Here is a 25,618-nt window from a genome sequence, read left to right as displayed (position 1 = left end):
AGCACAAACACAATAAGTGTATTAAGTAAATTCAATAATTGTATTTTAAAATGCTTCTAAGTTCATAAAGGCAAAATATGTTTCCTGTATAAATAAGCACAGTCTATGTGTAGCCTATTGAGTGTAAACTCAAATCTCTAAAGATTTAAATCTGGTTTCTGCTTATCTACATGAACTGTCAAGAAAAATAATGTTGTTATGCCAGACGTGGTGGTGCAGGCCTTTAGTCCCAGCACTTGGGGGAGGCAGAGGCAGGTGGATCTCTGTGAGTTTGAGGCCAGCCTCATCTACAGAGTGAGTTCCAGGAAATCCAAGGCTACACAAAGAAACCTTGTCTGGAAAAAACCAAAAGAAAGAAAGATATATTCTGCATAAGCATGGAAGAACCATGCTGATGTCAGCATTCCTCTCTCAAATGAATTATAACAGATTTGTAGGTGATAATGTTTTGTCATTTGCTACCCTTGAGTGTTTGTTTTTTCTCAGAAGCTTAGCACTGATATTTCAGGCCCTTGGGTAGGCCTGTCAATTATGACATCATATATCCCTAATTTGCCATCAGTTACAATTCAGCTGCTTAACTGGATGTTTTTAGACCTGCTCAGTGGTGGTTTTCGACATCACTTGTGCTTCTCTGTAGTAATTAAAGCTGTGTGATGTTACACAAATCACCTCTGTAACCTTCAGTTCTTTGTCAGATGTGGACTGTGGTAACCATCTGTCTGCTTGATTGTTGCATGGGTTCAGTGTGCTGATAGTTAGGAGTCATTTACCATAATACCTGGTCTACCAAAGGCACTTAATACATACTGGGCTTGTTGAGTTTAGTTTTTCACACTGGACTCTGGCACTGACAGGTTAAATTCCCTGCACCAGCCTTGACTTACCGATCCTGACTAGGCTGTATTCACTGTGGCCTCTGTTGGCTTTAGAGGACTCTCCTCTTGTCCACACCCCTTCTCATAACTTCCTAGTCTTATAAGAACCTTTCCCTTATAGTTTTTATAGCAATTTTAAAAATTAATTGTCTTAAATTCCTTTTTTCTTATGGTGTGCTATTTTGCCATTATATAAAAATGCTAAAAACATGCCCTTTTTTTTAAAGTTACTTAGTTGTAGGTGAGTGGGTGGGTGTGTGAACTCTCATGCTCAGAAAAAAAAAGCAGGAGCAATCCCCATTTTACTCATAAGAAAAGTGAATCATGGAGAGATTATGTCTTTACAGGGATAAATCATGGAACTGAGATTTGAACTATGAGTAACAAAAGCATCTTTGATTCTTTCCCAGTATGCAGTTTCAAATCTGCGAATTTGTAAAGCCATTATACAAGTCCTCTTCATTGATATTTTACAAGATTACACAAGTCTGATCATTTTGGTACCTTGCATATTGCCTAAAATAATTTAAAACGATAGACTTTTATTAATACTAAAGGCAAACAGACAATACAAATGGACAGGAAATATATATGTATAAGCATTTCTGTTTCTCTTAAGTTTCTCTTAAGACTATCAAAAACAGGCCGTGATGCTTACCATGGTGGCATACACTTGTAATCCCAGCACTCAGGAGGCTAAAGCAGGTGAATCTCTGAGTTGTGAGTTCAAGGTCAGCCTGGTCTACATAGTGAGATCCAGGCCAGCCAAGGCTACATAGAGAGACCTTGTCTCAAAAAGAAAGGTAGGTGGGCGGTGGTGGTGCACTCCTTTAATCCCAGCTCTTGGGAGACAGAGATCTCTGTGAGTTTGAGCCCAGCCTGGTCTACAAAGCGAGTTATAGGACATCCACGGCAGTTACACAGAGAAATCCTGTCTCGAAAAACAAAAAAAAAAAAAAAAGACTGAATAATTTTTTTTAAGGCAATCCAGAGCAACCAAGGAGATGGCTTGGTGAGCAAAAGCAATTGCCAGGCAAACCTGATGGCCTACGTTTGATCCCTGGAACCCATGTTAAAGCCAGATGTAGTGGCACACATCTAGCCTGAATTGTACTTTGGAACAGCAGGAACAAGAGACCCTGCCTTAAAACAAGCACTGACTTCTGAAAGTTGTCACTGCCCCCCAACACACAATTTTTTTTTATTTTTTATTAAAAATAGGCAAAAAAAAAAAAAAAAAACCAAAACAAAAACCCAAAAACTTCAAGAAATGGACAAGGGCCAGACATGGTGCATGTCTGTAATCCTGGCACTTGGGAGGCTGAAGCAAGAGGATCACTTGTTGAAGGCCAGTCTGACTGACAGACATAGCAAGAACCTATCTTTAAAAAAAAAATTTTTTTTTTCAGGAAATTTGGTTGACTTAAAGGTCCTAAAGAATGGATGCATAACTATAATACAGATATTTTTTATGCAGATGATTTTTGCTTAGCTGGTGTAGTGTTTAGAAATGAAATGGGACCTTAATAAGGAGCCTGATGACTGATTAATCACAAATGTTACATCATTTCTTTCTGTCCTCAAGGAGACAAAGATGGCTTAGAGTTACAAAATGTGACTATGTCTGCCTCTCTGTTGCCGTCACCCTTTTTCTTGAATTAGAGTGATAAAGTCTGAAAATAGCTGTGTGGGAGGTTGTTCCTGAGCCAGGAGGCTTGTCTGAAGAAAACCTCCTTTCCATATTGTTCTGGGGGTGGGAGTGGGGGTGGGGCTGGGGAAAGCAGGGTTTCTCACATCCCAAGGCGCAGCTCTATCAACTACCACTTCTATAAGGCCTGCTGGGCTTTCAGTAGACACCAGACCCAAGTGCTTCTACCTGGCTCCTCTGCCCCCTTAAGAAAATGAAATCCTGAAACTAAAGATGAAGTGTCCTCTGTAGCAATTCAGCAAAGTGTTTAATACTGTTTTGTCTATCACATGACTCCAGCCATAGGTGTACAGCTAAGCTACTTTGACCTCAGCTGGCTAGGAGAGGCGCCAAGCCTGCTTCCTGGTTGCCTGCTGGCTGAGTCAGTGGATGAAAGAGCTGATAGGCCTTCCACAGCACTGTGTTTCCGGAGAGAAAACCTGTAGTTTGTTAGCAGCTCTGTGGTCCTAAAGACTTCCCAAGGGCTGCTGGTGGCCTTCTGACATTGTGATTCAGGTTTGTAGAGAAGCCCATGGAATATGAGGTAGAAGGCTGAAACTTTATAAAATTGTGATCCATTTATTACACTGTTGTTTGTGAAATACTCTCCCGAGTGTATAATTTTGAAATTTAAAACCTGTGAGAGAGAACCAACATTATTGAGTGTTTTTCCATGGACTTTTATATATATATTAGCAATTCACATATCTTTGGTGATTTAATCCTTACAGCAACCTTGTAAAAGTAGGTACTATAATCCTTGTGGAGATAATCAGCATGTCCCAAATTCGGGTCTCCATCTAAACTTGGCTATGAGCAGAGACCCTGTCCCTCATATCAGATTTCACTACTTTTTTAGTCCTTGGAACCCCTCAGGCTCCTGTGTGTGTGGTCTGAGCCTCTATGCTTCATTTCCTTACTTGAATTCTCTGCTTTTGGTGTTCTCATCTTTTTAGCTATGTCCACTTCACTAAACCATTGAGGCCTTTCTTTGACATAGGAAGTCATGGTTATTGAAAAGTAGAACTCCAGCCTCCTGGGTCCATTAGAACAGAGAAGTTAATAGTGAGGATATGGATAAAACTTGGTGATAGAAACAGGAAAAAAAAGAAAGAAAAAAGAAAGCTTTTGGAATTCTAAAATGCCGTCCCCTTATTTACTTTGGGGAGGATAGTGTTTCTTGGTATGGTATGATCTAAATATTTACCTTTTCACACATTATTGAGAACTTCAGTTAAATGGGGATGTAAAGTGGACACTTTGATTCACCCGTCGTGTATATACTGGGAAACTATCACCACCATCAAGACACTTTCTTGTCCTTCCACGTTGCTTTTTGTTTTATTATCTGGGGGATGAGTGGTGCGTGCGTGCGTGCGTGCGTCAGTCACATTGCATGTGGAGGTCAAAGGACTTTCAGGAGTTGGTGATTTCCTTCAGCTGTGGGACCCAGTGATCAGGTTTAGGTTATCAGGCTAGCATGTGCTCTACCTGCCTAGCCATCCTGCTCACTCACAGACACTGGTTTTTAGCTTTTGAGTACAGCTGTGCAAGTCTCAGGTGATGAAAGTCTTAACACTGAGCCGCACTTATACGGAAGTGAGAGCCTAAAGGCACTCAGCAAGGCCTTTACAAGGTTATTTTTCAGCCTCAAGGACTGCTTGAAAGGGTGAAGTGTTAGACCTAATAGCTTGTAATAAAGCCACTTGTATTGTTTGGCAGCCAGGTTAGTTCATCTTTACAAATTTCTCGAGGCTGTTTTGTTTCTTTTCTTGTTCTTTTGAGACAGTCTCATATAATCCAGGTAGACCTTAAACTCAACAGTAAAGGGCTGGCCAGCCTCCACTCCTGCCTCTTCTAGGCTAGGATTACAGGGGTAAACCACCATGCCTGGCTGGAGTGAAGTATGTTGAAGCCTAATTGAAAGCAGCCAGAGAAAACAGTTGACCAGGGAAACTAGAACACCTGAACTAATTGTCTAGATAAAATATAAATCAAAACATTCTCAGAAAATTGTGTAAGGGATCACAACAAAAGTGATGACTTGGCAACCCTCTACCTGCCATGGGGAGCCCTTCAGGATTTCCTGGCTTGGTGAGATGATGCCCACCTGGCAGGTATTTATCCTGATGGCTGTCTGTCTCTGCCAAGTCCTACAGTGGGTTTGTGAGAGGAAAAAGAAAAGTCTGCAGAGGTTATGAGATAGTAATGCAAGTGAGCCTGACTAGAAGAACTACTAGAAATAGTCAAGAATTGCTAGACGAGCTGGACTTCAATGCCAGAGGGTAGTGATTAAAACCTTCTATAAGTTTTTGTTTGTTTAAGATTTGTTTATATGAGTGCTCTGTCTGCATTTTCCTTTACTCTCCAGAGGAGGGCATTGGAACCCATTATAGATGGGTGGGAGCCACCATGTGGTTGCTGGGAATTGAGCTCAGCCAGTGCTCTTAACCACTGAGCCATCTTTCTAGCTCCTGTAAGTTTCTAATGTAGCCGGGCTAAGTGTGATTTTGCCAGGGGGATAAATGCCCACAACTGTCAGCTTTTGGAAAAGTATCTTCTTCTTGTGCATAAACACACTGGCCTTCTGTGGGAACAGATATGGATGTGTGCATGCGCCCACGTGTCGATGGAGGCCCAAGGTATGTCTGTGCTGAATGCCCACCAGTTGTCCCTTCGAGTTTCCTGAATTCTACAGGTGCTCCAAGTGAAACACACAGCTAAAAATTTGACACTAGGGTCCACATAGGAGGCAGAACATGTGACCTTTGTCTTTCTGGGTGTGGGTCTAATATTTTTCAGTTCTGTACATTTACCTTTCTTTGCTGCTTCTGCCCTCCGGGGTTCTCCCATTGTGCTGTAAGCCTGTATTTAAGACCTTCTCCCTCCTTCAATAAATGGCATTCAGCATTCCAATAAATAGATAGATAGATAGATAGATAGATAGATAGATAGATAGATAGATAGATAGATAGATAGATAGAGGCATGCATCACCAAAAAGAAAAAAGAAAGAAAAAGAAAATGGATGGGCATGTGTGCTTCTGAGTAGGCAGTGGACTCCTTTGGGTACATGCCAAGGAATGGTCTAGCTGGGTCTTAGAGTAGGTCTGTTTCTAGTTTCCTGAGGAACTGCTGAAGTCATTGGCATAGTCAACCCAGTCTTTTACATGGTGCTAGGGACCAAAACTCATGTCCTTGTGCTTGTGAAGCAGGCACTTGACAACTGAGCCATCTCCCCCTGCCCCACACTGGGCTCCTAAGAAACCTTTCCCCCTTCCATTGCTCCAGTTTTCATACTTCCTCCAGTTTCTGTAGCCCAGACAGTGGCAGTACTAAGTCTGTTTCCTCAATAGTTTGCAGCCTCTCTGAGGGAACACACTTCCTTTGGAGTGCCGGGGGGCTGCAGCTGTCACTCTGGGCTTGTCTTTGACTCACTGGTAAATACTGTCGTGTTATTAGGCTGTACTTAATTAACACACTAGCTTCTTATTGTCATGCCTTTCATTTTCCTCCAATTCATTTATTTCTTCCATTTAACCTCATTATCATAATAGAAAGCTGGGTGTTCTTATCTTTATGTTACAAGTTTCTTTTTTTCTTTTTCAGACAGGGTTTCTCTGTGTAGCCCTGGCTGCCCTGGAACTCGCTCTGTAGACCAGGCTGGCCTTGAACTCACAGAGATCCACCTGCCTCTGCCTCCTGAGTGCTGCCACCACTGCCTGGCTACCAGTTTATTTCTTTAGGAGTCTGATTATGTCGTTATTTACTAGCTGTGTAACACTAAGCAAAACTTAATTCATTCTAAATTTTCCCATCTGCAAAATGTGTATACTACGGGGTGGCGGGGGTGGGGGGGGACGTGGACGTGGATGTGGGCGGGCGGACGCACATGCCTTTAATCCCAGCACTATGGAGGCAGAGGCAGGCGGATCTCTGTGAGTTCCAGGACAGGCTCCAAAGCTACACAGAGAAACCCTGTCTCAAAAACAAAAATGTTTGTGTGTGTGTGTGTGTGTGTGTGTGTGTGTGTTTGTGTGTAGTTACACATATAACATACTTAGGCCCAGGACTGGTGAGCCTTTTCAAGTGTTTGCTTTTGTGTTTAGTGTATAGATTGAATTTGGCTGCCTGAATAAGACCTGATCAATGACAGCATGATGGAACTTGCTTATGTGAAAGGGGGAACTCTCAGGGTGCCCCACCCCATGAAGGCATCTGTTGATTGCTGAGAGAAGGAGAATTAGAGAATTAGAATCTTCCCTAAGGAGCTTCTCCTAATTGGTAATCTAATAGAATGTGATCAGCCCTAAAATCTGTACGTAGAACACTAAAGGGATGCAGTAGGCTGAATTCATATATTTATGCATTTACATATGAATATGTAACAGTAAGAAAAGAAAAGGGTCATAATTTGAGGGGGATATGGAAGGGGTGGGAAAGAGGAAATAATGTAATTATATTTTAATTGTCCTGCTAAGAGGCAAGAAACTTAGATATACTCTCTGTGGTTGGGTAACTACCTTCCAGTGACATCCTGTGATAGCAAAGTATGCATTTTGAGCAAACATCTCTATCTTCCAAAATATTTAATGGAATAGTAATTTTTTTTCATAAACCTGATCTTATTTTTCATTTAGAAGTAGATTATTTTAATACCAAAATTGCACCATAATTTATTGAAGTATGTTAAAATTCTTCATTCTTTGGGACTTTAAGAGTACTGTTTCATGCTGGGCAGTTATGGCGCACACCTTTAATCCTAGCTCTAGGAAGACAGATCGGAAGGCAGACGGATCTCTGTGAGTTTGAGGCCAGCCTGGTCTACAAAGTGAGTTCCAGGAAAGCCAGGACTACACAGAGAAAAACGCTGTCTCAAAAAAACAAAACACAAACAAACAAAAGCGTACTGTTTCATTCAACAACAACAAAACAATATACTAAATGTTTTTCAGTACCCTGTACTTAATCTTTCCAAATAGCTTTACTTACTTAGAAAGTGACATATGTGCTAAAGCTTTTAAAGTGTATGTATTGGAGGTTACTGCAGATCAGGGCTTACTGCAGATGGGGGATTACTTAGTGGGTAGCTGTTCCTTTCTGCTTTTTCAGTCTCCCCAGCCTCAGTATTGTTTTTACTCTGGACTTGAGCCATTGTAGTATGGCCTGTGGTATAGCACATCTTCTCATCTGCTTGCCTTCTTTGTGAGTCTTACTAAGGCATTTGAGCTTCTAGTTTTGTTTGTATTTGTTGTTTTTTCCCCGAGACAAGGTTTCTCTGTGTAGCCCTAGCCATCCTGGAACCTCATACATAAATCAAGCTGGCCTTGAACTCAGAACTACCTGCCTCTGGTTCCCAAAAAGCTAGGTTTAAAGGTATGTGCCACCACTGCCTGTTGAGAGTTCTGTGTGTATTTGTACAACAGTCTTTGTTAGATATGTCTTGAAATTTTTCTTGCGGTTTGTGTCTTTATTCTCTTGACAGTGTCTTTAGCAAAGCCTAAATTTTCTAATTCTAATGATTGTACATTTGATGACATAGCTCACATGTTGTTGCCAAGGCAACAGTTTAGATTTTCTTCTTTTGCTAAGAGTTTGTAATTTTGTGTTTTATATTTAAGTCTGTATACACTTTTTGGTGGTAGTAGGGTGGGCACATGGGTGCAGGGGCATGCATGAGACTGTCACAAGACAACTTAGAGGATCAGTTTTCTCTTTCCACCATGTGGGTTCCAGGGGTTGGACTCAGGCTGTCAGATGTGGTGGCAAGAGTCTTTAGTTGCTGAGCCATCTTGTCTACCTGTGGTGTATTTTGAGTTAATTTTTGTGACAAGGGTAAGTTCTATATTGAAATTAATTTTTGGATGGCTCATTAACCCATCACCTTTTGTTGGAAAGCCTGTCTTTTCTATCCTCTGTTCCTTTTGTTTCTTTAACACAGATCAGTTGATACTGTTTATGTGAGTCTTATTTCTGGACTTTCAACTGTTTGATTCATCATGTTTATGTTTGAGTGTTGGTTTTTTAGGTTTTTGAGATAGCCTGGACTCTGAATGTATAGGCTAGCCTTAAATTATGGCAGTCTTCCTGCTTCACCCTTCAAGTGATGGGATTACAAGTACGAGCTACCCTGTCCAACTCCATGCCATCTTGGTTACTATATGATTACTATAAACCAATCCTTGTTGATTTTTTACCTTATGTACAGTTCAGAGAAGTTCATCCAGTATCTACAAAAAACTCACTGGGATTTTGATTGGAGTTGCTTTAAAATTGTAAATTAAGGAAGAATTGACTGACATTCCAACAATATCATCTTCTCAATGCATAGACTGTCTCAGTTTAGCTCTTCTTTGCTTTAAGTTTGTCATTTTCTTGTAGGTCCTACACAGTTGTTAAGTTTAGATCTACATGTACCCCTCTGGGTATGCTAATTAATGTACATGGTTTTGTAATTTCAGATACCACCTGTTGGCTGTACATATGGAACAGTTGGTTTTTATGCGTTAATCTTAATGTGAATGCTCATTGGATCCGAGATTATTTTCTTGATTCTTCAGATTTTCTGCATAGTTGTATTAGCTACAAGTAAAGACATTTCTCTTCTTTCCTTCCCAGTCTGTAGATATTTCTTTATGTATGGCCTGACTCCTGATCTGAATAGGAAATTTCAAATGTGTTACCTTTAAGTTTAGTGGTGTAGGGTTTGTTGTTTTGTTTTTTAACTATTCTTTATGAAGCTAGGGAATCATCCCTCGAGTAGAATTAATGAGAGTTTTTATCAGGAAGAAGTACTAGGTTTTGCCAAATGGTTTTCCCTCATCTGATATGATTATATGCTTTTTCTTGCTTACCCTGATACTATAGATTAGTTAATATCTGAAGATTGAACCACTTTTGAATACCTAGAATAAATTCTGCCTTGGAGTGGTATAATTATTTTTCTAAAGTGTTATATTTGATTTGCCTAATTTTCTTTTTTTTTTTCTTTAGCATTAAGGTAATGTTTGCTTCATAGAATGCATTAGGAAGTTTCTCTTCAGTCTTGTAAAAATAGAAGGTTGTTATAATTTTTTAAATGTTCAGTAGAATTTGTCATTGGAGTTGGTGCTTTCTGTTTAAAAAGGTTATTAGTTATTGATTCAGTTTCTGTAGCTAAGCCCTGTTTAGATTATCTCTCCGTTCTTAAGCTTTGGTGCATAATGTGTTTCAGAAAATTGGTCTTTTTCATCTAGTAGATCAAATCTGTAGGCCTAGGATTGTTCTTAGTACTCTTATCCTTTTAATGTCAATACATGTATAGCTACACCTGATGCCGTTTTCCTCTGATGTTTGCCCTGAGGAAGTATCCACTTCCTCCTCTGATTCTCTAGTATACCTGCCTGCCTGTTGCAGTTTGAGATGAGAGTGCGCTGTGAACAGAAGCATGCTCATTGAACCTGCTCTTACCGCCCTTCTCTGCAGGTGCACTGACGGAGTGCTACGATGAGCTGGGGAACCGGTACCAGCTGCCAGTCTACTGCTTGGCGCCACCCATCAACATGATAGAGGAAAAGAGTGACATAGAGACTTTGGACATCCCTGAGCCACCTCCCAATTCTGGACATGAATCTCAGCTCCGTCTGCGCCTCTCCACAGGCAAAGACCTCAAGCTTGTGGTGCGCAGCACAGACACGGTGTTCCACATGAAGAGGCGCTTACATGCCACAGAAGGGGTGGAGCCAGGCAGCCAGCGGTGGTTCTTCTCCGGCAGGCCTCTCACTGATAAGATGAAGCTGGAGGAGCTGAAGATCCCAAAGGACTATGTGGTGCAGGTTATTGTGAGCCAGCCTGTGCAAAACCCAACACCAGTGGAAAACTGAGCTGGGCTTGCCTGCTTCCCAGATCCCTTGGCTCCTTTTTATTACCATTTCCTACTCTATGACGTGAAATTTATTTTCACTGCTCGGAATTCCCTATGAATGGATTTAGTTCTGAGGAATTACCAGTGAAAAATTCCATCTGTGATGGAGACCAACAAAAATAATAAAACACACAGAGCCAGCCTCTGGGACTCTTAATTACAATTTCTAATTTGAGAGGCAGTTAAGAAATAGATAACCATTTATTTTAAAACATTTATCGACTATGTAATGGCTGTATTTAAATGATTTGGAGTGTAAACAGACACGAGACCCATCAAGAACAGCACCAAGCACCTTTTGGATATAGAATTTTTAAAATGTATATGTCAAATTCTATTTCCAGAACCATCATAACAGTTACAAAACTTTTTTTTTTTTTTTTTCCGTTAGTGGAACCTAAAGAGGGTTTGTTTTTCTCTGGGTTTGTATTCCTACTCCACCAGGAAGCAGTGGAGACTGGGAGTTGTCAGTGTTCTCCCCTCCCCCAAGTCGTGCTCCTAATTCACATTCACTCAATTCTGCTGCCGTCCAGCACACTGGCAGCAGGCACCCTCTGGAACACTAGACAGTAATACAGGGAGTAGTCAGAGTCCTCGTTCTCAGTTGAGAAGTTGTCTTGCTGCATAGTAGTTTGTTTTAAAATGTCTGTGGTACCCAGACGGCCAGCTGCTATGTACTGCCTTCACTAGTCCCGTTGCCCTCGGTGGCTGTTTGTGGAGCTGACTGACCCCATCTAGATATTTCTGGGCCAGGCAACATGGAAATGGAGTACAGCTGCTGCCACTCAGAATACAAAGCAATCCTCTCTTCCCCACCTTGCAGGGGATGTAAGTTTAACCTTCTCTGCCTGTTCCTGGGAAAACTGTGCCTATTCTCAACCTTGGAGAAAACTCCAACTCAAAAATGTAAAGTGTGAAGGTTTACTGGTGTCACTTAAACAGTGCTGGTGAGAAAGAACAAATGGTGGCCCCTAGCTGTAGACCTGAGTGCATTTCACTTTACTCTGACTTTAGTCATTGTGGGTGGCAGTATTCCTCCTAGACCTTCCCACAGAGAGATGAATCCACCACCATCTGCACATGAGGTTGAAGGACTGGAACACCGTGAGGCCAGCCTTACCTCCTCTGGAGAAGGCTGGCGAAAGCTGCCAAGGGTTGTATTTAATTTGGAGCCTCTTAAAAGCTGATTCTGCCAGGCATGGTAATGCATGCATTTAATCCCAGGCCTTGGGAGCAGAAGTAGGCAGATCTTAGAATTTGAGACCAGTCTGGAATACAAAGCTAGTTCTAGGCCAGCTGGAGCTGCATAGCGAGACCCTGTTCTCCAAAATAGATTACGTGAGAAGGGGGCTAATCTGCCACACAGTATCTTGAGAGTCTGTGATCTGTGAACAGTAGAGGGCTCTATGCTCTTCTCGGTAGGGAAAAACCAAACCTTCAACACCTATTTGATATAAAACCCCATAATTTTAGTGGCAAAATGAAACTGCTAAGTAGTTTAAAATGTAATGTTTAAAGTGGCTTTAAATTTCCTATAGCCTGTTTAAATATATCTGTAATTGTAACTTATGTTCCTGAGAACTTTTAACCACTTTCCTAATTCTGTTCATCATTTTAAAGTTTGTGACTACACCTAATTTAGACTTAATGGTGATTTGAGTCTAAATTCAAGTGAAGCGCACAGCTTTAGCAACAAGGAAGGTGCTCACATTTCTGTGTGGAGGCTCCAGGGCATCTCAGTGCTTTGGCCTACCATCTAGAGGGTTGATTCATTTGCCACATTGAGCAACAATATTTCCAGTCCATCAACTGGAAAAGTGTTTAAACCTATTATTTTTCTAAAGGAAATTTGATGGTGTCACCAATAATCTATGTTTGGTAAAAGGTCTTGTTTGTTTCTTGAGGGTTGACCTCTCTTAAGAGTTTTTTATTTTAGCCAGGCGGTGGTGGTGGCACACGCCTTTAGTCCCAGCACTTGGGAGGCAGAGCCAGGTGGATCTCTGTGAATTCGAGACCAGCCTGGGCTACAGAGCGAGATCCAGGACAGGCACCAAAACTACACACAGAGAGAAACCCTGTCTCGAAAAACCAAAACAAACAAAAAAACAATTTTTTATTTTAAAGGAACATATACTTTGAATAACGATCCTCCAGGAGTGTTTAACCTAGGTGAGAAAAAACATGGTGCTGGTAATTGTCAATAGATTGATGTAAGATTGGATCAATACTTGATGTGTATAATTTTAGTATGTAGGGGTTTTGTGCTTTTTTAAAAAAAAAAAGGTTCAACTTTTCTCTTTGTCTTTGCCTTTATTCTGAGTTTCTGTGTTGTTATTTTATTTTTTATTTGTTTATTGTTTTGTTTTTTGTGAGGATTCTTCCGTGTAGCCTTGGTTATGCTGGAACTCACTCTGTAGACCAGGTTGGCCTCGAACTCACAGAGATCTGTTTGCCTCTGCCTCCTGAGTGCTGGGATTAAAGGCATGCGCAACCACCGCCCAGCTCTTCGAAGCTCTGCGGAACGGGGAGATTTCTTCCTCTTTCAAACCGGTAGTGAGATCCTGACCACCAGACTTAAGCCCTGCTCCACCACATGCCTCAGCAGCCCTGTGGTCTTGGTCTTGAATGGGTTGACCCGGATGGGGAAGGTGGCTCAGCCAGTACTGCTTGTGTGCTGCTGAGCAGTAAAATCTGAGTCTCACCAGGTGTGGCTGGACTGGGAGGTAGAGGCAGACTCAGCTGGAGGGCACCTTGGTCTAGTGAGTTCCTGTCTTTAACAACAACGAAATTTGTCCACCTTTTATGGGTGTCTTCAAAGGGCCTTCCCCATTTGGCGGGATACCAGCCTCTCCATTAGAGCAGACAGTGGCCTCTTTTTCCTGAAGATACTCGGTAATTTTCATTCATCTTTGTCCGTGGTGGGAGGAAGGTAGCCCTCCTAGCAAATGAGCATCACTCAGCTGGTTGGATCCTGTGATGTATTTTACTTAGAAAAGGAATCCAGTGGATAGCGTCTTCAGAGACAGCTGGTATCCTAGAACTGCTGTTGGGGGCTCTTGTGATGTGGACTATTAGCTTGTCGTTTCTAGTTTTGTGGCGAGAGCCTAGGTGACTCCGTCAGAGGTTGGACATGGGTGACTCGGTCTGGCCTGCTCTGAGGCTTGAGGCCTAGGATGGTAAGGAGATCTGAGATCCAAGCGCTGGGGGAGACATGAGCACTTTGCTCAACTTAGTGCCCCCTCAGTTCCTGCTCACTGACAGTGGTGTGGAAGGATCTGCCTGTGGCCCGGTCTGGAGTCTTCCCCGGGCCAGTGTCCCACCCACAGTCTGCACCTGCCTTCCATTGCCCGGGCCCCAGAACACTCATGTAACTAGGAACTTGCAATCCAATATGAAAACGGCAGACTGGAAAGCATTGACACATGTAGGGCGGAACCCAGGACCTCACGTAATGTCATATTCTTACTGCTGATTCACATACCAAGCCCTACGTACTCATGTTTTAAACTGTCACTGGAGGGGGGAGAGTGGGGCAGGAGCTGGAGAGATGACTCGGCAGTAAAAACACTTGTTCTTGGCAGAAGACTCAGGTTCGATCCCCAGCACCAGCATGGCAGCTCACAACTCACCATAACTTCAGTTTCAATGCCATTTTCTCACCTGAGGGCAGCAGGCACCCACGCATAGACATACATGTAAGCAAAATACCCAGGCACATGAAATGAAGTAAATCTAAAAAGGCCCTGAAGCAAAGCAAGCGTGGATTGGTTAGTGTCTTCTATGCCTAGTCCCAACACAGAATCAATTTACTGGTTTGAATTTTAATTTTTATACAGAATCTCATTTATCAATTAACTCTTGATACCCTCTAGAACCACCAAGACTTTCACTATGAAGCCCAAGATGCCCTTCCAGTCCTCCTGCCTCAGCCCATGAGTGCTGCACATACATGTGCTGCTGACCCACAGGGACCTCTAGCTGATGAAGATGCTTTGAAAAGTTTTAAGATCTGATGGGATATCAAGATAGCTCAGCAGGTAAAGGCACTTGTACCTAAGCCTGAGGACCTGAGTGAGTTTGATCCCTATAACATGGTTAAAGGATCAGAACCAACTACAAGTTGTCCTCTGACCTCCACGTGTGTGTGCTACGGCACACACAGTGTTTAAAGTAAATCCCATGTTCTATTCATGATCACTTTACAGTGTGCTCGGACCCCCATGGGAGAAAGGACAGCGTAACTCCTTCCTGCTCTCTTCAGCTTTCTTCCCCCACCTCTGTTCTGAGTAAAGAACTTAGTACTGCATCTGCTCCAGGAGCTCAAGACCATCTCTGGGAGCAGAGACCTCTGGAATGTCTTCCCAGAATCACACCTAATCCCTAAAGCCTGACAAAAGCGACCAAACCCTGTCAAGACAAGGACAGTGGTGAGGCCCTTTGGCGTGGCCGTTCTCCAGATGCCATGTTTTCACTTGGGAGTGCCTGCCTGCACTCTGCAGTGTTCCTGTCTGCCCCGTGCACACACTAGTGACCACAGACTCCTGATGTTGGAAGGGCACGGGGAGTGATGAGAGATGCTTGCATTCTCACTGTGGTGTAGCACCATGGGAAGAAGTATTTATAGCCAATTGCATTAATCGTGCTCAAAACCTTTTAGCCAAATCTCCCATTTGTTCATGATGTTTCACAATAAACAGGTGTCATAATTCCCAGTCTGACTTGGCAGATAACATCTTAGGTAAGCAGTATTCTTGTACATTGGTTGAAGGGATTCTCACCAGCCTGAGCATGGCTCCAGCAGGCCTTGCCCATCCCCCATTCCCTCTCTGCCTTGCTGAAAACACTTAGATTACATTCCTAAAGCTAGCCAAAGGTCTGTTCCCTTATTTGGTCACTTCTTCCTGAGGCTGACTACCAAGGTCCAACTATCAAAGTATTAAATAAATAAACACCTCATCCTAACACGGAGTTTCCCCCTGTACCTTTATAAACCAGCCGTTTTCCTGTGTGCCACGTCTGTCTCCTCTCTATCCAGAGGCAGTCCTTTGTCCCCTGGGACAAATACCCCTGCTCCCTCTCCCTTGTTCCCTTCCCCTTCTCCCTGTCCTGTCTCTTACTCCCTGCCCTCTGTCCCTCTGGGGCAAATACATCTCCTTTGTGCTGAGAACTTGGTCTTGGGATGTCTTGTGCAGATACCAGCCCCTTCATTGGTAGCATAATCAGGTGATTTATGGTACTGAGTATCATCAGTCATAATGGGGACCCTCAAACTCACTGGTTGCCTTGAGGTCAGTTAGAATCCTTAAGTCTTGGGTGTATGTCATAAATGATCTCAACCATGTTCCACAGAAACTTAGAGTGAGAGGTGCAGTAATAAACATTAAACAAGAGGGGTTTCTGAACCAATTGAATTTGTTAGCTTGAAATTTAAAGAGACGTCTGGCCTGGTAGAGCATGCCAAACCCCAGCATCTAGCACAAGATGCTGAGGCAGGAGCATCACAGGTTGGAGGCCAGCCTGGGCTACAGAGAGGGACCCTGTCTCAACAAAACCACCTCACCAAACACACAAAAACAATCTGCCTGGGCTAGAGAGATGACTCAGCAGTTAGCAGACTGCGCTTCTAGGAGACCTGGGTTCAATTCCCAGCACCCACATGGCAGCTCACAACTATAACTCCAGGATCCAACACCCTCACACAGACATACCTACAGGCAAAACGCCAATAAAATAAAAGTAAATGAAAAAAATCTGCCAAAAGTCCAGTCAGCTTGGACCCCAGGCTGTGAGTACCAGCTTCCTGGTCCTACTTCCTGTGAGACGTGTTTAAGTTTCTAAATCTCTCTGGGATTTTGTAAACAAAATAGTCCCACCTAGTTAACAGGGCTGAAGGCCTAAGTTCTGTGTCTTAAATCACTACCTCACCTGCACCCAGCACATGCTTGTGATGAAGACTGCCCAGACATGATTTGAGCCAATAGAAAGTATTAGCCAGCCAGTGACTAGACCGAGTGTTCTGCATCCCAGGGCAGTCCCGAGCCTTTCTCAGGGAGAGCTCTTAAGCACATGCTCTGGGTTGACATACTTCAGTTAACAAAAACAGCCAGAAGCAGAATTGCAGAAGCCACAAAGCAAGATTAGTACATTTAGAGACTTTCCAGAACTGTGGACTTTAATGGATTAGCTCTTTGTTTTCATTTTGGCAGGTGGTGATGTCTACATGGTGAGTTTTATGGCCTGAATGCTACTTCCATCTAAGGTCTGGGGCCCTGTCACAGTTGCTACAATGATGGTACAGTCGGGGGGAGGGGGGTGTTGCTCACAAATTTCATGCCAAAGAATTTTTAAATCACTCAAGGTTTTGCTCTCTCTACATGGTCTCTACATAGCCCTGGCTGTCCTGGAACTCACTATGTACATGAGAGTGCCTTCATATTCACAGAGATCCTCCTGCTTCTGTGTCCCAAATGCTGGGATTAAAAGTATGTGCAACCTTGCCTGGTTCATGAAAAGTTTAAATGAAACAGGGGCATATGATAATATTTTGCCCAAGTAAGTTTTATTCTGTTTTCTAAGCACTTCACATGTTGGAGTAATTGAACTCTAAGGAATAACAGCCTGAGCTGGAACAGTGACATACTCCTGCAGTCCCAGTTAACCCAAGGCTGAGGCAGGAGAATCATTTCATCCTGTAAGTTGGAGCTCAGCCTGGGCAACAGTTAGTCTCAAAGGAAAAAAAGACTAGCTCCATATCCTTAAAAGTCAGCCTGCCTTGTCACCACTGGCCCACATGAATCTGGCATCCAATTGGGCTTAGCCTAGAAAGAATCCCAAGAGCATTGGACCATCGGCAAAGAGTGGGAAAGGGTCACTTCTATCAACTGCTGGGCTCCATAAGTCATCAGGTATCTGAGCATGGCCTGCTAAAAGGCAGAAACAAAACTGGACCACATGAACAGAATGACTGCTTGGGACAGTGTAGCTCAGGTATAGAAACCCATTTTGATAGCTGGGCACAGAAGCACACACCTTGTAATCCCCGCACTTGGGAGATGGAGGTGGTAGGATTATGAGCCCAGAGTCATCTTCAACTATATAGTAAATTTGAGGCCAGCCTGAGTTACATAAGTCCCTGTTTCAAAAAGATTAAAAGACACTGGGTATGAATGGTGCAAACCTTTAATCCTAGCACTCAAGAGACAGATCTCTGAGTTTGAGGCCAGTCTGGTCTACATAGCCAATTCCAGGCCAGCCAGGGCTACACTGTGAGACCCTGTCTCGATGAATTAGTAAATAAATGAACAATACAGACAGACATACACAAAATAAAGATGTACTTTGGTGCTCTGCTTCATTGTGGCCATGTTAATTTTAATTGTCATGCTCACTTTGGTATCAAAGGATACTCCGACTCCTCTGGCTCATCCCAGTCGAGTATGTCTTCTTTAGATGATGATACTTCTCTTTATCTTTCCCCTTTTCTCTTGCTCTCTCTTCCTCTCTTTCTTTCCTCCTTTTCTTCCTGTCTGTGGATTTGTCAGTGCAGAAGATTGTGTATAGCTTAAATTCCTTGTAATTAAGCAGCTTTTATTAGGGGAGGAGGAAGAAAAATAGAAAGTTTAGTAAGGTGGTAATCATGTCTTACTCTAGAGTCATGGAAACTTAGAGGCATAGGAGTTAGGACAGTTACAGGCTGACTGGAGGCCTGGTACCCAGGGACAGTGAAGCCTGTTGCAGACCATCGTGGGAACAGGGTCACCTTGCCATGTTTCCATGTCATCTTCCCACTGAGGTCACCTGCTTCCCTTTACACAGGCAGAAGCTGCCATCACCCCGGAGCTTTTTCAGGATTTTCCTCACTTGGTTCTATCATAGAGTCTCTTCCTTTCTGCTTATTCAAATCTATAAACGATTCCCTGACCACCACGTTAGCACCATGTTCGTCTACCTCCTCGACACCTCTATAATTGTGTGCCTGCACCACCTGAAGTGGCACTTAGCCAATCCTTTCTCCACCAGGGCCTCTTTGTCTCAGTTCTTTTCCCAGTCCCAGACTGTTGCCAGCCTCCTCCACACCATCGCCAGCACTGGTGCAGGACATGACCCTCTGCCCCACGGTTCACAAATCTGCACTTACTCGGTCACCTGTGATGTCAAAGTCATGGAAAAGGTCTCGGAGTTCCTGCTTTTTAATATTGAAGAGAAATCTGTACATTTCAAAATGGGATGCATCTATTTTCAACTCCCCATCCAAGTCAAGCAGGTCAAAAACCGGCCGGGAATGGCGGTACATAAACTGATTTTCCAGATGGTTCTGTTTGGAGAGAAATGTGTGAGACGTTGGTGCTACCCTGTTGTAAGGGTGTTACACCAAGATTTATATAGTTGGAGGCTGGAGAGGTGGCTCAGAGGTTAAGAGCACTGACTGTTCTTCCAGAGGTCCTGGAAGGACTCAATTCCCAGCAACCACATAGTGGCTCACAACCATCTATAATGAGATCTGATGCCCTCTTCTGGCATGCAGGCTAGGCAGAACACTATATGCATAATAAATAATCTTTTTAAAAAATTACATAGTTACCAGCCATTCTCTAGAGAGCTCAGAGCAAAGAGCAAACTCCCAAACTTAGGGAAAGGGCTGTGTGAAGAGGGACAAGGCCCACATGAGCCCCGCATTCAAGGGAACCTTCTGTGATGACAATTCTGCTTAATGAACAACCCTCTCTGCCACCATGCACTGATGATCTCGGGAAGCTTTGACCTTGGTAGTCGCACAAGATCCCTTTCCTCAGGGAGCAAAAGCTAGCAAATGCACAGCTAGAGTCTCATGGTGAGGGTGAAACCCGGAGAATAACACCTCTCTTCCCTTTGTTTCGGCCTCAGCAGAAAAGTCTCTGAACCCAAGAACCAGGGCAGGAGTGAGTGAGATGCTTGGGATGGATGGTGGTGTTCTGAAAATCATCAGCCAGTTGGAGGACAGGCAGGCCAAGGAAGGTGGGCAGGTGAGCAGGGGCAACATTTTCCTGACCCGGAGAGGCCATGTGGGGAGGGCTGGAGATGAGTGGCGGCTGCAGGGAGAAGCTGGGAAGGTGCTAGAATGTCCAGGTTGGTTCAGGAACCAACAATGAAGTTCCCGTTTTATTTTTTGTCCACCCATTTGTAGTGATAGAAAAGTGATCCACTGTGCTCTCACTTCAGTGCCAGCTTTACCAAGACAGGGGACAGCCCAGCCCTCTCTGTTCTGCCCCCGCCAACCCCGGCACTCACCTGATGTGACAGCACTATGCAAACCAACACATAGAACTGGTCAAAACCAATCTCTCCTACAGCCGTCCAGTCCAGCATGTCAAATATCATCTTGATCTGTGTGATTTTCATGTTAGTCACGTGGTGGAGAAAATGAAAGAACAGCACATCTGGAGGAGAGAGGACGAGATGGATTGTTCTGGAACAGTCCCAAGATACTAAATCAGAAGCCACATAAAAAGGCAGAAGTGTTGGAAGCTTACTATACTGGGAAGAAGAATGACAATATTTTGTTTCTGGCTTCACACTGAGCCTTCCACAATTCCTCAAGCCTTTAATTGCCCTTGCTGTGGAGAAGCAGTGTGCCAAGTTATAGACGCTGCATACATGCCCAGACATCATGGTGGTGGTCAGTGCTTGGCTCCTGACCCCGGTTACAGACATACCACCAACGACAGACAAGCTGCTGGTGAATGAGGTTCTCTTTGTTGGAGGAAGGAGAGCTTCATTCTGCTTTGTTAAGGGTGGGAGAGATGGCTCTGCCAGCAAAGACACTTGTGCGAGCCTGGAGACCTGAGTTTGATCCCCAGAACCTATGTAAAAGTATGAGGAGAGAATGAACTCCACAGGGTTGCCCTTTGACCTTCCCATGCACACATGTGTACACACACACCTCAAGCACATACAGATACCCACATAAAATATTTTTTTCGGGGCTGGCAAGATGGTTTAGAGGTTAAGAGCACTGGCTGCTCTTCCAGAGGTCATGAGTTCGATTCCCAGCAACCACATGGTGGCTCACAACCATCTGTAATGAGATCTGGTGCCCTCTTCTGGTGTTCTGCACTGTATACATAATAAATAGATCTTTTAAAAAATATTTTTTCAAAGATCCTAATGTTTTCCTCAACCTTTCCCATGATTCCTTTCATCAGAATGGGAAGTTTAAAATCATTCCTCTCCTCTGAGGAAGTCCCTAGAATTTTCATGCTTACACAGAGCTAAGGCTTCTGGCTGTGGAGGGAGGGGGCCTTCCCTATGTTAAGCACTTTTGGATGCCTCATCCCAGCAAACCGAGAACCCGACAGGGAAGTGGTAGCACACCTCATTGCCAGTACATCAGTTGCTTAGGGATCTTGTCAAACCGCAGTTCCTGCTTCAGGGAATGTGACGTGGGGCAGACTCCACATTGCTCTCAGCTCTGGTGTGATATGGCTGCTGCTGCTCTGTGGGTCTCACTTTTGAGTGGCAGAGTTGGGTTCATATGTGGGTCAGCCTGGTGGCAGCCCTGCACTTACTACTATGAAGCCACATTTTATTTTATTTTATTATTATTATTATTATTATTATTATTATTATTATTATTATTATTATTATTATTTTTTGGTGCCTGTCCTGGATCTCGCTCTGTAGACCAAGCTGCCCTCGAACTCACAGAGATCCGCCTGCCTCTGCCTCCCGAGTGCTGGGATTAAAGGCGTGCGCCACCACCGCCTGGCTGAAGCCACATCTTTTGTGCACGAGTTACCACATACTAACCTGGCACATCCAGGGAAAGTGCTGTAACTTAATGAACAGGAAGGTTCCTACTTGTCATCCCATGTACCAGCCATTACAGCCGGGATAGGATGGAGCAGCACACTGATGGGTTGTGACCTGGCGTAAGTCAAAGCAGCCTTTTTCTCTTTCCAGTTGAAAAATTAAGTAAATAAATAGTCTGGCACCATGGATGGCAGACACAGGAGCACACATCTGCATCCATTGTTTTCTCTATTAAAATGTGTCTGTGGTTGCATTTCTGTTATTTCTGTTGTTCCAGAAGCAAATTGAAATTTGAAATGAAAATTGAGCAGGACAGTAGTGGCACTCACATTTAACCCCAGCACTTGGGAGGCAGAGGCAGGCAGGTCTCTGAGTTCGAGGCCAGCCTGGTCTACCAATCGAGTTCCAGGACAGCCAGGTAACACAGAGAAACCCTGTCTCAAAAAAAATAAAAGACAAAAACAAACAAAAAAGAAAGAAAAGAAAAGGAAAGAAATCCAGCCATGAGATTTTTCAAGTCTAAATTTGTGTGTGGTTCTCCTCTATTGTTTTTGTTTGTTTGTTTGGTTGGTTGGTTGGTTTTGCTTTGTTTTGCTGTTGATATGGGATCTCACTGATGCCTGGCCTGGCCTGGAACTGTATGTAGAAGACCACATTGGACTCAGATTTGCAGCCATCCTGCCCAGCTTCCCCTTTGCCTCTGGATTACCAAAGCTATCTCCAGACCTGGGTGTGGTGGCTCATGCCAATAATCTCAGCACTCAGGAGGCTGAGGCAGAAGGATTGCTATCAGTGCAAACCCACCTTGGTCTACAGAGTCAGATGCTGTCTCAGAAAACAAATGGGCTGGAGAGATGACTCAGCAGCTAACAGCACTGGCTGCTCTTCCAGAGGATCCAAGTTCAATTCCCAGCATCCATATAGTAGCTCACAATTGTTTATAACTCCAGTTCCAGGGGATCCGGTGTCCTTTCTGGCCTCCACAGGTACCAGGCACAAAAGTGGTATACAGATATACATGCAGCCAAACATACACATGAAATATTTTTGAAAATGCTTTAAAGAAAAAAAACAAAACAAAACTATTTCTGAGCTCCCCTGAGTATCTAAAACCCTTTGTCAATGTCATTTGGAATCCCAGCTGGAAGCAGCCAGGACACAATGAGCCTATGATCACAATGTCCGCTTTGGCCTGGTGGCCATGTGGTGGATCCTTCTGTGTGCCCCACCAGGTGTGAGCACTCAGAGCAACACACTGCACCCCCACAGGGATGGCAGAATGCTCCGGGAGGTGTGTCCTGAGGGACCTGGTAGCTATGGAATCAATGCTGTTTTGCAGCAAGATGACTCGGGTCACCCAAGTCCCCAAGGCCTGAGGTGGTTCTCCCAGGAAGCAAACCATAAAGCTGTGCTGTCCTCTTTCAGGTCACTGTCCCTACCCTTGGTGATCAGATAGCAGGCCTGGACCTCCAGGGTATTGTGTCATTGGGGGATTATGTGGTTACTGGGGAGATGAGACTGTTCCACAAACGTCCCAGGGAGACAGTGTGGCTTAGCTTTCTGAGGGACAGCTTGGTGCCCTGCAGCTGTCTTATCTGGGCCGAGGAGGACTGGTATCACATTTCATGCCAATCTATATGCAGAGAGGAAGGTGAGGCATGACTCTGAGGAAAAGGAGGTTTCTTCAGTCCGCTGGTTTTGTTTCATTCTTTTCGGTGCCGGGGCCTGAGTCCATGATAAATATGTCTGCTACTGAGCTACAGCCCCTCCCTCATTACTGTTCGTTTGTTTTTTGTTTTGTTTTGTTTCTGAGACAAGGTTTCTCTGTGTAGCTTTGGAGCCTATCCTGGAACTCACTTTGTGGACCAGGCTGGCCTTGAACTCACAGAAATCCTCCGGTCTCTGCCTCCCAAGTACTGGGATTAAAGACGTGTGCCACCACCGCCTGGCTTCATTTGTTTCTTAAGACAAGAATCCAAGCGCACACCTCAGCATCAACCTCAGCGTTCAGGAGGCAGAGGTAGAAGGATCTCTGTGAGATCCAAGCTAGGCAAGGCTACATAGTGAGACCTGTCTAAAAAAAAAACCTTTATGAGTGTTCTTTCCTCACTGTGACGTTTTCCTCAGTGAGGTAAGAGTGATGGTTAGATTGGTTGAAAATCTTATTTAAACTGAGGCTTAAAAAGAACCCAGGCTGTTTCACCTGACCTTTTTTTTTAAGCATCTGGACTCTTGGTGACAGAGCTGATAGACATTTTTGGTAACTCACAAACACCATTAGATAGACAGCCCTGGTTAAACCTGGTTAAACCCTGGTTTTGAGTCCCAAAACAAAACAAAATAACACGAATGTGGGAAAGGACCCTGTGGGGAGAACGGGGGAAGACAAGGGGTGGGAGAGACATGAGAGGGTAGAAGAAGAAATTGAGCCTCAAAGAGGAGACAACATACTCATCAAATCACCAAGGAATTGTGGGTAGAGCCCAGCCTGACCCCAGAGCCCGTGGCTTTGTCCTCTGCACTGAACTGCCGTCAGCCTCAGCTCTGTTGGCAGTTTCTCTCCGGCTTCCTTGACAAGATGAACTAAATGGTAAGGAGATAGTTTAGGGTTCTGTGGGAAAGAACTGACCATTCAAGGTGTTCCTTCGGTGTGCGTCCAGAAGGTGAAAATACTCCATCAAGGCCTTCACATTTCTCAAAGACAACAAACAGTAGATTTTGTCCAGGTAAAGGTACCACAGAAAAGACCCTGGCTTCAATTTCATCTCAGCAGCTCTCAGCCGGAGGCTTTGGCAATCTGACACAGAATGGAGAATTCTGCCTCAGAACTAGAATGTTGGACAGGGTCCCTGAGATGACCCGGCAGACCTAGAGGGGACAATGAGAGGTAATGAAATGGCCTCTCGCAGTTCTCTGGCTTTGTGGTGTGGGGATGTTTCCTGACTGACTTCTAGACCAGGAGGAGCCACCGGAGCCGAGTACCAAAGCAGCTCTTGGAGCCACTCTAGACAAGATGTGCTTATTAGGAAGGAAAATGGAAACACACACAGAAGTACTGAAAGAGCCTCGAACAAGTATACTAATATAAAGCCAAAGGGAAGGAATTTATGTCTGTATAAATGTTAGGCTACTTGCTTTCTATATATGTATGTGTGTGTGTGTGTGTGTGTGTGTGTGTGTGTGTGTGTGTGTGTGTATACATATATATGGAGAGAGAGATTGTCTCATTATCAACATCCTAGCCCACCTGGTGGTCACTCGTAAACCAGGCTGACCTTGAACTCACAGAGATCCGCCTGCCTCTGCCACCCAAATGCTGGGATTAAAGGTGTGCGCCACCACCCGGCTAAGAAGGAATCTTTAAAAGACCAAAGTGTAGTTACCAGAAGCCAAGGCAGAATGCCCGGCTAACACAGTCTCTGCTGTTTGAGTTCTCTCTTCCATGATGGACAGTTCCAGGCCTATCCAAAGCGGAACAGATCAGCAGGCTCAAGCTTTGTGACTTGTTGTCACTCAGGTCAACAGTTCAGACCAGTCCCAGCTCATCCACCTCCAATCCATCCCATCACAGTTCCTGGGTTATTTGGAAGCAAGTCTCCAACAAAACAGCTCATGTGCAAATATTTGAGTATATATTCTAAAAAGCGCGAGTCTCCAATGTTATCACACCTGTGGGTGGTCTTCTAACACCCTCAAATACCAAGTCAGCATTTGGTTTCCCTAATGGTCCCTTAGAAGTCTGAAGAGCTACTTCAATCAGGAACCCCCAGATATATGTATCATTTGTCATGTTTCATAAATCATTTCATTTTTCAAACTTGTATGTTTCTTTTTCTTAACCATTTGTGTTTTTAAAATTGTATTGGTTATTGTGTGAGTGTGTATGTGTGCCATGGCACTGGCCCATCTCCTCCAGATCACAACACTCCATTCATATTTGGTTGTCTGTGTGCATCCATCTGTGCACTGATATATGTGTATATGTGATGGACATATGTGTGTGTGCCTACACACAGTTCTACCTAACCTTACAAATCATGGGAACCTCTGATGTTATGACTGATTGATCAAAAACCCAGAAGACACCCTGAACTTATGGTTGGAGTGTGACAAGTGGGGAGCAGTCTTGTGCGATGGATCCCTTAGGCTCTGGGGTGTTTGCTAACTCCCAGTGTGAGAATTAAAATGACTTGTATTTGCAGAGAATTGTCTGATGTGACAAAAACTCCCACACATTTAGTAAAATCAAAGGCAGAGTAATAGCAGAATAGCACATGTTTACTAGTTTGTTTACTGTAGTGTGTGTGTGTTTGTTTTTTTTTTGAGACAAGGTCTCTCTGTGTAGCCCTGGCACTCTGTAGGT

At 43.9% G+C, this 25,618-nt stretch overlaps 2 protein-coding genes across 7 annotated transcripts in view; one reads left to right on the top strand and one right to left on the bottom strand.

The window, feature by feature from the left end:
* Window positions 1-10,624, top strand: part of Ubtd2 (ubiquitin domain containing 2) — a 57,091-nt gene extending 46,467 nt beyond the window's left edge. For all 6 annotated transcript variants that reach the window (XM_076578069.1, XM_076578066.1, XM_076578071.1 and 3 more), the window contains exon 3: window positions 10,029-10,624. In XM_076578069.1, coding sequence (XP_076434184.1) covers window positions 10,029-10,426 — 398 coding nt within the window. In that variant the 3' untranslated portion in view covers window positions 10,427-10,624. The remainder of the gene's footprint in view (window positions 1-10,028) is intronic.
* A 7,193-nt stretch (window positions 10,625-17,817) lies between these two features.
* On the bottom strand, window positions 17,818-24,073 carry Efcab9 (EF-hand calcium binding domain 9). The gene is made up of 4 exons (XM_006978876.3): window positions 23,885-24,073; window positions 19,735-19,883; window positions 18,605-18,781; window positions 17,818-18,051 (listed from the first exon to the last, which is right to left on the bottom strand). Exons 1-4 carry the CDS (start codon window positions 24,018-24,020, stop codon window positions 17,863-17,865), a joined length of 651 nt encoding a protein of 216 aa, XP_006978938.1. The 5' UTR covers window positions 24,021-24,073; the 3' UTR covers window positions 17,818-17,862.
* Window positions 24,074-25,618: the final 1,545 nt, after the last annotated feature.

This window comes from Peromyscus maniculatus, chromosome 8 (assembly GCF_049852395.1).
Source record: "Peromyscus maniculatus bairdii isolate BWxNUB_F1_BW_parent chromosome 8, HU_Pman_BW_mat_3.1, whole genome shotgun sequence".
Lineage (NCBI taxonomy): Eukaryota > Metazoa > Chordata > Mammalia > Rodentia > Cricetidae > Peromyscus > Peromyscus maniculatus.
This window is presented reverse-complemented; position numbering and strand designations above follow the sequence as displayed.